The 15214-nt window shown below is 36.1% G+C and overlaps 1 protein-coding gene across 1 annotated transcript in view; it reads left to right on the plus strand.

Moving 5' to 3' along the window:
• Positions 1 to 13623, plus strand: part of NCKAP1 (NCK-associated protein 1) — a 60539-nt gene extending 46916 nt beyond the window's left edge. Inside the window, exons 29-33 of the mRNA XM_009583101.1 lie at positions 3412 to 3505; positions 5159 to 5275; positions 9116 to 9225; positions 11857 to 11946; positions 12552 to 13623. Of these exons, the coding sequence (XP_009581396.1) occupies positions 3412 to 3505; positions 5159 to 5275; positions 9116 to 9225; positions 11857 to 11946; positions 12552 to 12668 (528 nt within the window). The 3' untranslated portion in view covers positions 12669 to 13623. The remainder of the gene's footprint in view (positions 1 to 3411; positions 3506 to 5158; positions 5276 to 9115; positions 9226 to 11856; positions 11947 to 12551) is intronic.
• The last annotated feature ends 1591 nt before the right edge of the window (positions 13624 to 15214 follow it).

The following is a 15214-nucleotide window of genomic DNA, read 5'->3' on the forward strand; positions in this document are numbered from 1 at the left end:
ATATACATTGCGCAACTCTTGATTCACTTTTACAGAAACAATTTTTAGAAATCTGCTCTTGAGCAAAGTATGGTTTTTGAGGGCTGGAATATGTTGTTATTCCTGAACTTGAAGTTTATATTTTGCTGTTTACTCTTGAGGAAAGAAACTTAAGTTCTGTTTTGTATGAAGATTCACTAAATTAAAAAAAATCCTTCTCCTTTTTAAAAGTACATTACAAGAACAGTTCAGAGTCCATTATGGTGGGCCTCATGATTTCAGAAGACATGGTTTAGCAGTTGGTCTGAAAATGAGTCAGAGCTTGCATGAAGAATATGAGAAGTTACTGAAATTTCACACGTATGCTATTTCACTACAAAATATAATCACATGCTCTCTGAAACTTGGAATGCTGATAAACCAGCCATGAATGTTTGATGTTCCAGAAAACATTGAAATTCATACCACAATAGAGGAATTCTGTGAAAATGAAAATGGAAAATTACCTTCAAGGATACTAGCTCATGATAAAAATTATATCAAAATGATGCAAGTTACCTTTGCACTTCTCAAGAAAAGCCTTTCTAAAATTCTCACCTATAGTTACAGAAAAAATCATTGATCACCAAAGCATCATGTTCCATTATTGAACTTGAGGAATCAGCATGCAGAAGAGATGAGAAGGGAAGTTCGCTGCTTACTTTGCCTGATCTTTTCAAAAAGCATCTTACAGCCCTCTGGTATGAAAGGGGTCCTGAAAAATAGGGTAGGACAAAGGCTGCAACAGTAATCATTGAACGGTATTTTGCCATTGATGTTTTTAAGCTGATGATAACAGATCATTTTAAACATCTCAATGGATCGCTAAAGACATCGCTGAACTCATTTGTGTCAGCAGATAGAAGAAAGCCTAGCACTTGCTGCTTCTCTTCTGGAAGTCACTGGAGTAATTTGGAGTCACTGGAATAATTGGATGGCAAAAAAAGCTATCTACTGCTAAATAAAACTATGCTGAGGACTGTTCTCTGGCTCGTGCCACGAAGCACCACCTAGTTGCCTTTGCTTCATGTAATATTTGGCTGTTGGCCTTCTTTAGGCCTGCTGTAGTTCCACTGTGATTCTTAAATATACCTATTTTGTATGTGGTTTTTTCTAGTTCAAAGTGTCTGAAATAAATTCCACGTGCTGTGGTACAGTCCACCATGCTGACGTTCGCATGATACCAACTGTAGATGTCACGTTTTGTGGTGTGGCGTGATGCCATGTGTAGGCTTGTCTGAGAGTATATAGCTTGCCTGGATAGTGTTGGAGGACTGTGCATGGAGACGGAGCCAAACCTGTGCAGTCTTGCCCATAGTGCCTACTGGGAACTCTGACATGTGCTACCCTGCAACTCTGCCAGAGCTTTGTCCTGGAAACAGCTTGTTGGAAGGGCCAGAGCTGTGCTATGAGCCTGATAACAATTAAGCCCTGTGGACAATCAGCAGCTCATTGTCTGAGCTTTCTCCTGGCCTTGTCACATACAGCAGTGCAATTGTAGGCAGCAAAGGCTTCTTCTGGGACAATAAGGCAGACTACTTTTTCTTAAATAAAGGCATGTCAACAGACAGATCTTTACAAGACTGCACAATGGGTTGGGACAATTGTCCAACTGGGCATATTTTAGGACATAATAACATAGTAATTTCCTATGTACTGAATGTACCAAGCAAAGCGTAAATAGTCTTAAAGCTGTTGATGAAATAAATACTTGTTATGAAATGTTATTTTTATTTCAGTATCCCTGAAACTTATGATTTGGGGTGACTGGCAAAATGGGGATTTGTTCTCCTTTTATTTGTTTTTGGTTTTGTTTTTTAATATTAAATTGTTGGGATGTCTATACAGGCTTTTAGAAACAGGCTTGCATTTGTTCCACTGTTGCTCCTTAATCAGTTTGTTGTGAAACAGCTCCCGTCCCAATGCTCTGTAATTTTTTTAATGCAGGTCTATACTCAAAGCTAATACCGTATTGTTGTCCCTCAAGCGGGGTTCATTACCCCATTGCATTACATTGCATTGGTGTGCAATAAGCCAGTCCCACACACAGAGCCGAGATACTTGTTTCTTTCATGTCAGCGCAGAGATGGGTGCTGGGTGGTAACTCCACAAAGCTAGCACACCAAAATACAAAACAAGTCCTTACTTATGTCTTAAAATCGGCTAACTACCGCCCATTCTACAAACAGATTGGTTATTATAATTTTCTCATTACCATTTTGCCTTGTCGTTCTCAACATTAACTACACATGTTCAGTGGGTAAGGAGATTAATGTGGTAGAGGGAGATTTCAGCAGTGGAGGTGTGGTTTTCATGTTATTATTAGGATAGCTTAACTTAGGACATGATCTTTGAGAAACTTGGCACAATTTTTACAGTTTGAAAGACACTTCATTTATCTCAAGTTCATGCCTACTGGTTCATGACCATCTGTTCCTTTCTTGTTCTAAAAATCAGTTTATCGAATTGTTGTATTATAAACAATTCCCATAGGATCTTAATTAAACATTTACAAGATTCAGCAGCTTCTTCATATAATCTTACTACAGCACTATGCGAACAAAATTTGTATCAGAACTTGCCCTCGTGGAGCACACGAATAAGGATAATCTGCACAATATCCACTACGCGCAGCTGACCAACTATATGTGAGAATTTATGGGCAAAGTGTAAAACTTCTCAAATGTTAATGGCACTAAGACACATTGCTACCATTTCCCGTAGTCCTTTGTATTTGGTATAAATCTGCTTTTGCAGAGATTCATCTGAACTACAGCTTCAGATACTTTGTCCAAAGAGAGAACAACTGTGTTGAAAGTTTGTTAGTGGCAGCCTGGGACAGGCTGGAAAATGGAATACATTTCAAGATGTTCTTAGTTCCTCCAAGTGTTAGGGCCGCTTAGAGTCTAATTCTTGGCGCTTGGAATCACCGGACACTGAATCTGTATCAAATTTGACTGTTGTAAGATTTCTTCTCTGCCTTACTCTAATATTTCACCAGATTGTGACTTTTGGCTTTTGTTTAAAAATGCTGTATTTGCAGATGTTAGCTGATACTTTAGATCTGGTAGAGAAAATCTGTTAGTTTCTTTTGAACAGTAAAGAAAGATGTAGAAACAGCTAATTGGAAGTCAGGATGTTTGCTTTGTTTGGCTTGACAAAAAGAAATTGTAATTTAGCACACAAAGTACTGACCCAGCTGTTCAGTGCAGGTTAGAAACAAACAAAAATCTAGAGTCTCTCTATCTTGTTTTACCAAGCCTCTGAAATTCCTTAGTGCCTCAGACTCGAATACGAACATTTTAAAAATGACAGCAAAACTGTGCTTCATCATGTTTACACAAAAAGCATTAGTGTTGTTGGTTTTGTAATTGCCTTTCTTCTGGTCCTCAGGTGGCAATGAATGTATATGAACTGTCATCAGCTGCTGGATTGCCTTGTGAGATTGATCCTGCCTTGGTCGTAGCACTGTCTTCCCAAAAATCAGGTAAGAAGTTACAACTTAAAAAATGTGTTTAAAAAAAAAAAAAATCAAAAAAACCCAGTAAAATAGAGGGAGCAAAAAAATAAATGCACCCAGGCATGAAAGTGTTTAAAGTGCTAGGAGGAGACTTTTATATCTTGAGTCCTTTGTATTACTTCGATGAACTTCATAAATGGCATAAGAACATGAATTATTTGTGCCTGCTGCCTACTGATGTGTTAGCTTGAGAATCTTTTCAACCACATATGAATTAACTTGGTGACCTAGAAAAGAATAACAAGTAGATGTTGAAGGAGTTTAATAGCTAATGGTGAAAACTGCTGTAATTTAAGGACAATGAAAATAGGACTCTCTTGTGAACAACTACGGACACGATCACTTCTGTTGTACAGATCTGTAACAAATCTGTGTCACGTAAGTAGGCATTAGGAGCTGAAATGCCAGCTGAATGCACTTCATGAATTTCACAACATTGCGTTACCGGTGTGTTATACAAGTGTTAACACGGAGCTTACAAGGGGAAACATGGTAAAATAAACATGTTAATGTTCTAACATGTATAGTGCTTCCTTTTATTTGCTTTAAAGCACCACTGTCTAAGCTTTTCAGTTTTATTTACTCTGGCAGGTTCGAAGGCATGAATTAAGACTCTTAAGTGCTTTTTGACGGTCTTCAGCTTTTTTCCCTATCTTCTTTACTGAGCACTTTATTGCTTTTTTCCCCTGTGTGTAGTGGATAGTTAATGTTATAATCAGATCGTGAATATTTTAAATGTTTTTTCTTGCTTTAATAGTTTTTTCTTTTGGGAGGGGAAAATACAGCTAATTCCAAGGGGTATTTTAATACTCAAACTTAACTGTCAAGCACAATTTCTTTGTAGATCTTAAAAAAAAAAAAAAAAAAAAAAAAAAAAAAGGCGTATTTGCTTTATATATGTTACATGTATTATATACTTAGGTATATCTTTGAAAGATAGGTAGTATCTGAAATGGCATTTTAAATAGACTATTTTCATTGTGGTGCGGCTGTGAAATGTTTAAGCTGGGTGAACAAGACAGGGAATTTATATTTTCGTGATTGGTTATGATCTTGTATTTTGATTCTTGCCTTTCAGTTTGAAGTATTTTGCTTTTAGTAATTCAGTTTGCACACATACAAGTACTGTATTTCGCCAACTCTTGACTTTTTTTTAAACTAATCTTACGCTAATGTGTGGTGAGGCTGCTATTTTTGAAAACGCAAGGTTTTAGCGTGAATTGAGGTGAGTGCACATCACCTTCTGCGCATTTACCAAAGGGAGAGTGCAAGAGAAGCTCTCCTCACCTCAGAGCAGTAACTGGATTTACATCAGCATGTAAAAATATATTCTGCTCAGCAGATTGAAGTCTTAGTAACTAAATGGTTAGAAGCGATAGGGCAGCAGCAGCTTGCCTTTGTTCTTGTAGATAACAAACTGGACATTTTGAAGCTCCACCCTGTGTCTTTCGGCAAGACTGACATAATATTCTTCCTTTCATAATACAAACATTGAGTTTGTTGTTGTTGGGTTTAAATTTCAGTTTGGTCCAACATTTTACATTGTAAACTACCTACAGTTGAAAGGAAATATTTTAAGATGACTTCTTTAATTAAGAACTTTATTGGTTTTGTTTTTAGAAAACATTAGTCCAGAAGAAGAATATAAAATTGCTTGCCTTCTCATGGTCTTCGTGGCAGTCTCCTTGCCGACTTTGGCTAGTAATGTGATGTCTCAGTATAGCCCCGCCATTGAAGGTAATGTAGAGTCAGCAAATATTTGTTGTGAATGCTTTCTTCATAATAGTCCTGGTAGTTTCTTGAATACATTTGTTTAAATATTTACTTACATTTTGTAGTGAACAAAATTTAAAAATCAGTTAGCCCTAATCCAGGAAAGTTCTTCTGAATGTTACTTTAAAAAGCATTTACTTAACTTTTGTTTGAGAGAACTTTCTGTGAAAAATGAGTCTTCTACTTGAGATTTTAAGAACAGTTCAGATACTGTAGGGGGCAATCTCGTCCTAATATGTGGAATTGCTAGAGCATACATTCTACATTAATTAGTGTGAGACTTTTATATAATAGTATAGATGTTTTAGTAATCTTTACATTGGCTTTGGGCCACTCATACAAGGTGTCTTTTCTATATTTAATATGCTGTTCATATTACTGAGCATAAAATTTTCAAAACAGAATCTGGAAGGTGTAAGCTGTGAACAGAATTAGGTCCTACGCAGTAGTTCAACTTTCTTATTTAAAAAAAATTTAAAATCCTTGCCTCAAGGAAATTTTTTGCATGTAATCCACAAAAAATACAGTTCTCTTTCAGACAAAAAAGCTGAAAAAAGAATGACTGACAGAACTGTTCCAACAGATACAAAAGTCAGCTTTCAGCTGTTCAAGCTATTTCCTTTGTGATGTGTAGCATGGCTTACATAAAAGACCATGTTTATTCTGCATCCATTTACTGGGTACAGCGTGTTTTTCCTTTTTTTTTTTGGTTTTTTTTTTAAGTTGCATTCTTTTTAGTCCGGTCAAAACTTAACTCACAAAGAATGTCTAAACTGACTTTGAAAATTTAAAGTACCAGGAAAAGACCAAAAATTCTGAAAGCCTTCTGCATCATTTAATGTAGTATGCAAATCACATTTTTTGAGAGACCCAAGATTGTTGTTTTAAATGGGGTTAATTAACGTTTTCTTCAATTTTGGGAGATTAGGGATTTGTTAACTCTAGTTTCATTTTAAACAGATAGTGTAGCCTTTTGCCAATTGTGAAAAGGTTGGATAAATCTCTGATGCAATGAGTAGAACTTGAACATTGATTTGAAAAGTTACAAATTTTAAAGTTAACAGCTTTTTCTGATGAATAGGGAGAACAATCTGTAACCCGCAGAGTTGTTTCATGTTATCTGCACTCACAGTATTTCTACTGCTTTTTGCAAGCTTTTTCAAAGTCATGATGGCTCAATGAAAATCTCAGAACATAGGCAAGAGCAGGGAATATCAGATGTGGTTGGTGAGGGGCACGAGTAGAAACTTTCTTGTTGAAGGACAGTCAGGTTGATTCTCTTAACTCAGTCCAAATGAACTTGCTTATGTGTGTTTAAGACCATATCTCTTAAATATTACTGGTTTATCATTTCGTAAAAGAAACCTTCTGGAAGCACTTTGTGCTACCAGTTTCTCCTTCGAAAGCATCTTACCTAATGTAGAGTCTCAAAACTTATACTATAGGGGGACAGTACTAAAAGTTTTTTAACGGTGTTTTCACATTGACCCCTCTGCAAATTTATTTCTAAGAACATGAGTCAGGCTAGCTAGAGGTTCTCCAGCAGGTTAGAGCTCGTGCAGGTTTGCCTTCCTCAAACTCCCCTCTCTTCCAAGGACCCTCTTAGTCCTCAGGTTCTTAGCAGGCTGAAACAACAGATAATTCTTACCTTCTGCCTGTTGTATATCATGTAGCTTAAATATTCCAGTTTCTGTGATTTCATTTGGTAACTCTAAACATGAAGTCAGGCAAAGCCTTGTTTCGAAGTCGGTTCTTAAAGTAAGTACAGTTAATAAGATCTCATAAAACTGTGACTGAAAAGAAGTTACATCTAGAACTCAAATAAGCCCATATTAGGAGTTGCTACTGATTTTATGAGATGTGGCCTCTGTATTATGTAATTCTTTACTGAGCGGGCTCTTTTTTATTGAGAGGAAAAGAGTCTGGAATACATAAAATATGTTCACTCTACAAAAATAACTGAACAAACAGACTAGACCTTGTCAGTCCTGCCTTCCTTGCATAATACTACTTTTTCTTGTGTTCTGCCCTTATTGTAGAACATCTGGCTTTAAACACTTAATATAGATGCTGTTTCCAGAATGAACTTAATAAATGCTGCTTTTTATGAAGTAAATTCCCTGGACAAATCCTGAATTTATCCATCAACAAGTCACAGATTTGAAGGAGTTTCAGCTTTTTAATCTGGCAAGACATACCTCCCAAATACAGACAGTTCTTGGACAGTTTAGCAATGTCTGTGTTCTCTCTGCCTACTTCAGGATCAAGCCTGTTTCTTCCACTAGCTCCGGATAAAGGCTCAGACTCTAACAGGCCTGTACTTCTGTCCCCATTAAGAAATCTGAACTGCTAGTCAAATATCAGGCTAGAGGAGTACTTTGTTGTCTAGAGCCTAGAATAGAATGCTAGTCTGCAAGAGACATAGCCTTTTCTAAATACTTGAAACCTGTCGCAGGTTGGAAGACAACAATTCCTCAGTTGAATTCCCTTGCTGATGCTTTCTACAGTCTCTGAGACATAAAAATAAAGTCACTTCAAAAAATCAAGCCACTTCAAAAACAAATATAAGCTTAAATCAACAGAATTAAGCAGAACAGATGTTCTTGACTGATGTTCAAGGAAAGTAGTGATCTATTCTTTTTTTGGACTAGCATATTCACACAGCAATATTTAATTAAAAAATAGGAGATGGAGTAAGAGTATCAACTCTGGGGGGCCTGCTGGTGGAGATCCACAGGGATCTTTGCTGGGACCTACTAGTCAGCATATTCATAGACCACCCGGAAGGGGGGGTTGAAGAGCGAGGTGAGAAAATTTTCCTATCATGTAAAGCTATTGAGGGTATTAAAGGAGTAAAGAGTGATAGATAGATATCATGACTGAGTAAATTGGGTAATAAAATGACAGATAAAATTCATTTTAAGTAAGAATAGTGATATGCATGGGTGAAAAAATTAGTTTTTCTCATGTAGAGTGATGGGATCTAGCTGACCTCGCTATTCAGGCATGACCTTGGAGTTATGGTAAATGACTGAATGAAAAAATGAGCTCAGTGCTCAGCAATGGTCAAACAAAATTGGTAAGAACCAGCAGTGTTTGCATGCTTGAATGCTTGCTAACTCCTTCAAAGATCACCTCCTTTTCATATGGTAGCACTTTCCTGAGATATTTGCCCAGGTGTCTATTAATTTTGTTTTAAAGTGGTAGATTTAACTTAATTTGCCTAGATGAAGTATGAGGCTTACTGAGGAGCAGTTCTCTTTGAAAACTGGTGTCATTTAATCACCTCCCAGGCCTCTGAAGCCTGGGTGAATTTTAGGCAAGATGTTATGTACAGCAATTAGCAATTCGACAGTTTTGTTCTTGAGTTCCTGTAGATCTCTTGGGCGAATATCGTCTCGGCATGACGACTTGTTTGTTTACACAGAGGGGAGAAAAACAGCCAGTTAGCTTGAAAAAATCCTACTTGCACATGTCTTTTTAGCCTAGTTAAGTGGGAATACTCTCCAAGTTTTGTAGAAACCAAATAAACTCCCAGTATATTCTTTGTCCTTATTTCTAAAAGCCACAGGGATCTTTGTCAGGTTGTTGTGACCATTACAGCATTCAGAAGCGAGATCTGTACTTCTGGTGGCTTTCCTGACACTACGTTCGGTGTGGAAAAATACTTTGCTCCCATTGTGTAAGATGCTAAAAGTTGATGTTTCATTGTGACAAGTCTATTTACTCTTTGGTGATATTTTCCAAAGAATACTGTGATTTTCAAACATGATGCTGAGGTAATTTGTATATGTTTTTGTTTAGGGCATTGCAACAACATTCATTGCTTGGCAAAAGCTATCAACCAGATTGCTGCAGCTTTATTTACCATCCACAAGGGAAGCATTGAAGACCGTCTTAAAGAATTTTTGGCTGTATGTATAACTTCATTTCTAGAGTTAGCCCCTCTAAAAAGAGGGGAACTCTCACCCCCTAATGCCCCTCAATCCGTTTGATACATAGTATAGCTTGCACAGTGCTGTCATGAAATTATGAATGTGTTTGTCATTGCAAGTGTTACCTTTACAGGCGCAATCAGCCATGAGTAGTCTTAATCACAAGGGCATACTATAAAGATTTAGATTAGTATGGATGAGTATTGATTAACCAACACTTATTCCAATAGCAATATTGCTTCATAATGCTTGTAATGTTACTTATTTTCCTGTAGTTATAGATTACAGAGAAACTAAAGTTATTGTATAATACAGTGTTGATTTTGATTAGGAGAAAATCAGGTGTGGGTAAGTTACTTTTTGAAGTCTAGCAACAGGTTAAAATTCGTATCTTAACAAGAAAAATACCTGTTGAATTCAGGAAGTATTTTCAAATTCAGGTAGAAAATTAATATTTGGGATGCAACACAATTGATTTCATATAAATCTGGTTTTGGTGCGTAAGAGAGAAAAGCATATTTTTAAGACAAGTCTATATGTAGGTTAAATTTAGTAGTAGTCCTTTAGCCATAGTCAGCGGTGTGTGGCTTTGGAAAGTAACAGTAGTAAATCAGTACAAGTGTCATAATTTTTTTTCAGTAAAATTCTTAGTGTTTTAGCACATAGCATCTCTTACATTGTGTGGCCCATGACTGGAAAAAGAAATGTGCAATGCATATAAAGTCAAGATTCTCTCTAGCAGACTTTCGCATGATGTGTTGGACTCTTTAGTTTATTTTACCTTTTCAAAGAAGGTAACTCCAGAGTGGCTTTTGAGTTTTACTTTTTGAGATGCCTGCCCTTCTTAAACAGTAACTGTCTGATAGCGGTATTTTACAGGGGTATTTGGGAAGAGGAATTTTTATGCTTCAGAGTAGGTTGAAGATCAAAGCTTCTGAAATCCTTAATGATGCTTAGAAAAAACTGAAAAAGCCCTTAGGTGGCGGTGATGCATTTTAAATACATTTTGGTATGCTGCTCGAGTAGAAATAGAATTTTTAAAGTGGTTCTTAATTAGTCAATACTTGAAGGGAAGCTAAAGGCTAAAATGGCAGCTTTACTTTAATTTCTAAAAATTATTACTGTTTTTGAGTGATCCTTGATTTTTGCTATTTGGCCTTGAAATGTGAAAAAATATCCCCTCCCCTCCTTATTTTAGGTGCCTTACACACTTATGGGCATGGGATAATGGTAACTTTCTGTAACTAGAAGTCCACAGAAATATTTTTTCTTTTTTTTTTCTTAAAAGGATCTTTCACTTCTGGAAGTTCATTGCATTTTGTAAAACAGAAAAAACCTTGGCCATTGACCTTGTCTAGTGCAACTGCTGGCTGTAAAAGATGAAAGAGAAATGGTTGTGTCAAGTTGCACACATTTGACAAGTGAAGGAAACCAGTATAGTTTCATGTGATAAAAACACTTTTGGTATGAGGTTTGCATTTTTCCAGTGTTTAGGAACTGGTTTCAGACCACTGCTTTTCTGCACAGACCATGACTTGATGGTTCAGATATTTTGTTAATCTTTCTTTTCTAACACCTTTTATACATCACTTACTGTTAGTCTGAAAGAAAAACATTTCTCTCAAGGAGAAAATGTACTGCTGGAGATGGTCTGCTTTCCTGTCAAAGTTAATTAAATACGGAAAAAACTTGCTGGGTTATTTAATACTGATGAGTATGTGCTAAGTTTCTTTTGAAGTATGCATGTTCACTTTATATTACAAATTGATTCATGCCAGAATTTAAAATCTAAATCAATATTCCTCTTGAACAAAGTTAATATTTTAAGTTAAAATCCGTTTCTGGTAAACATGTGGTTTAGGCACATCGCCATTGCTTGGTGTGAGGGCATAAATGATGATTGTACATCTGAAAGTTGAAAAAGAGGGGTTTTTTTAGATTTCCGTAAGGCATGAAAACATGGGTTATCAATGCATCTGCAAATTAAGTATTTTATTGTATTCTGTCATCCTGAGCTTGTAAATACCTAAGTATGTATTACAAGTTTCTAGGACATCTTTTAAAACTAGTATTGTAGGGTTGCTCATGGTCTGATAAAATATTATTCATTTACATTTAGGATTACATTTCTTCAATTAAAAATATAGCTTAGGAAGTAAAACTTAATTTGCATCCTTCTGTTGCAAAATGGGTGTAACTTCAAACAATAAAAACTTCAATCACTTTAAATCTTACAAAAATGCAGTAAGTTTACATGCGTATTGGGAAGGACAGAGGAAGTGAAGTCTTGATCCCATGGGAGTTCTGACATTAATTTCAGTAGCCTTTTTAATGGTCAACCAATGAACAACGAAAAGTTCTTTGCGATGAATTAATTTACTTTTTGTATTAAAATAGCACATATTGCTTATTAAACACTACTAGAAATAAACAAAAATGGCTCATTGTGCTCAGGATTACTTACTTGCCTTTGTAGTTATTAGTACAACGCAGTGTCCGTTGGCTAGGATATTGATTCTTTTAGAAAGGTTTTGTGTGTGTGTAACGAAATAGCAGAAGCTGATCAATGCATTGTTTTATTTATTGCTTTGAAATACTCATTTTACATAGCTTGCATCGTCTAGTCTACTGAAGATTGGCCAGGAGACGGACAAAACTACTACAAGGAACAGAGAATCTGTTTACCTACTACTAGACATGGTAAGCATTTGTCTGGTTTATTTGTGTTACTAACTTAAGGAATGGGCTCCACATTGCATTGTTCAATAAGGGGGTTTGGGTGCCAGCTTGGGTGTTGTAGCTCATGAACCAGTGGAAATCATCTTTTATGTCACTCTTCCTGGCATTCTAATGTCAGGAATTAATTTTTTTCATTCCCCCAACACATGCACACATTTTTACCATCATCCTTTGTTGCCTGAACATTGTATCACATTGTTCAGATCACTTTCATTGTTCACTCAGTACATACAATATTAAAATGAAATTTCACATTAAAGAAGCGCTGTTCAGAGTGTGCGGGAGAAAATCCTCCCTGCTCAGAGGTTTTCCTTTCAGTATTCTGTATCTTCTGGAAATGGCAGGAGTGCTATATAACTATATATATAGGAAAGCTAAATGACTAGCTTTGAGAAGCAGAGTTTATAGCGATGTATTTCTCCCCAATGTTTAAACTGTATTATTTATTTTTGCTATGAAATATGTGAGTGGTAGTGTGGTGCAGATCAGAAGTATCTACATGAAATAGATTATCAGCAGCAGGCAGTAGGTGTACTGCAAAATCTTGTGTTTCTGGTATTTTTCAGATTGTGCAGGAGTCTCCATTCCTGACAATGGATCTCTTGGAGTCTTGTTTCCCTTATGTCTTGCTGAGAAATGCATACCATGCTGTCTACAAACAAAGCGTCACATCCTCTGCCTAAGTATCTACTTACTGGAGATAAGACATAGCACGCATCTATGTGGCCTCAGTTTTATCTGTAAACTGTGGAGCTATTTTACTTTATGGCCTGATGAACAGTTCTGTGGATTATAAACTTTTTCCATAAAGTTGTATTTCTGATCAGTGGTTTCTTAATATGGTTGTACTACAATATAAGCTTGGTTGATTTTAGGTTGCACATTCATGGAAAATCTTTCTTCTCATTTCTTCCTTTTTTTTTTTTTTTTTTTTTTTTTAACTTTAGAGCATCAGTTATGTTTTAAAAAATACTACTTCTGCTATATGTTTTTTGATATTGATCATGCAAAACAAATTGCTTGTTTATTTCCCAGAAGAAAAATGTATTTAGTGATTATTTTAGATAGTGTAGCTTTCATCTGTGTGTAAATTATTTCATATAGGGAGAGTTATAATCTTGTACCTATTGTTCTTATTGAAAACAAATATTGGATGTGCATTTCTGTGAAGTAATTACAGCATTTCTAGTTTTATTTTGAAACATTCACCAATCTACATACTTATGACACTATCTAACATTAAAAATGTTATAGGACTGCTTATCCTTCAGACAGCAATCCTCTCCCGATACTCTTAAACAACAGCAAGTGGTGTTGTTTGTATAAAGCATAGTGGAAATTTTTTTTAAACTAACTTCTGTGGTGCCCTGTTGGCATTAACACTACCATTGTACCCTGCTGTATAATAAACATTCTTACACATTTATCACATGTTGATAAAATGTTAGCCTTTAACCACTTTTTATATGTTTTAAATTTTTGAAATTCAAGTGTACCTTCCATAACATACAATAAACACTAGACTGTATTATCTGTAGGTGAATTATTTTTAATATAAATGTTATCCTAGTATTTTAAGCTTAAACTGTGCTGTTGTGCATTGATTTACATCTCACAGTTCATTAAATATCAATCCTTAGAGCTTTTATGTGAAGACTTCTTTTAATCCTTCACCTTTTGGTTTCTGAGATAGTGAATCTTGTTTAAAAACAATGTAAAAATGTCACTTTAGTGCCATTATCCTTTAAATCTTAATTTTACATAATAAAGCGAGAAAAGCATTTATATAGTATGTAGCGATGCCAGTTGTACCCATAGAAATAAGTGTATTGTCAAGTATAAAGTATAAAACTTGAAATAATCATAAAACAGGAGAGAGTTGCTAAAACCGTAACATCAGACACTACTGAGACAGATGTATAATAGGCCTTTTTTTATCAATCGCGCAAATTGGCATGCAGGATAGCATTGGCTCATTTAGCCTGAAAGCTGACCAGATGGTTGTGCTCTTTAATCCACAGCGTATAAAAGCTATGTGTTTCTCAACAGGCTCTGGACATTGTATAGAGCCCCTGTTCTTGATGCAACTTCTGTGCATGCTGGTAACTTTTTCTATTATGAAAGAGCTGTTGTGTGCTCAGTTACAATAGCTTCCTCTGTCCAGAGGAAAAAAGTACTGGAATAAAATTATCCTAAGGAAGTAAGACAGTACATCTATATTTTTCCTAATTATGCATTTTATGTTATAACCATGAAACTGTTTTTAAATTGATAATTTAGTACCGTAACGAGTAGGTTTGTTCATAAAGAAGTTAGGTCGAATGCGAGACTTTAAGAGTTCTATTCTGTAGTATTTATAATCTAATACATTCAAATGTCTTGATTTTAATTAAGATTTTTATTGTAATGTAGCCTTTTGTGGAAAAATAATGCCTATTTTCAAGACTGCCTCTTGAAAAACTCAAGTTTAAGAAATAACCTATTTTGTGTCTTTGATCTTTTTAAGTACAAAGCAGTTGTATTTGGCTGTTTACCTCGGATCCCTGTCAGCTTTCCACTCTCTGAGATGTTACTGAACTAGGCCTAGAAAATAGGTAATCTCGGACAAACAGATAATGAGTGCAGTATCTCTGCAAGAAGCTACTTCTGATTAGATCGGATTAAATTGGATGAGATTTAGTCGTGAATGTTTTAGACTCATTAGTTTCTGTGGGAGCCCTTACATGATTGTGCTGCGCTGTCTGGCACACAAATGCCCGAGATGATACATTTTTAAACTACCGTTCCTGCAAGGACTCTGAGCAAGCTCAGAACCAAACCAAAACCAGGGAAACTGGGGAAGAATTATGTGGACTCATCCATGTATTGGTTGGGTTTTGGAGGGGTTTTGGAGGGTTTTGGGTTGGGGGTGGAAGGGTGTCCTTGCTTTGTTCTTGCTTGTTGTATTTCTATTATTTCTGGTTTCAGCTGAGCTACTACAAAGCTATTTAGGGTTCAGCCTGCTTGTGGAAGGCAGAGAACATCAAGCATAGTCCTCGAGGCAACCTGTGTCCATGCACTACACAAACGGTAATAAGCCTGTGGAACCAAGTTTGTTGGGGAAGAAGGTAGAGAAGGAATTCTTCCTCTGGAGCCAGCAACACCGTGTCCACAACTTAGTAAGTTCAACTGTTGACATTGTATATTGAGTCATCTCAGGTGGCCTTTCGTGCATTTCCAGAAGTGTTTG

Source organism: Fulmarus glacialis, unplaced genomic scaffold (assembly GCF_000690835.1).
Source record: "Fulmarus glacialis isolate BGI_N327 unplaced genomic scaffold, ASM69083v1 scaffold1148, whole genome shotgun sequence".
Lineage (NCBI taxonomy): Eukaryota > Metazoa > Chordata > Aves > Procellariiformes > Procellariidae > Fulmarus > Fulmarus glacialis.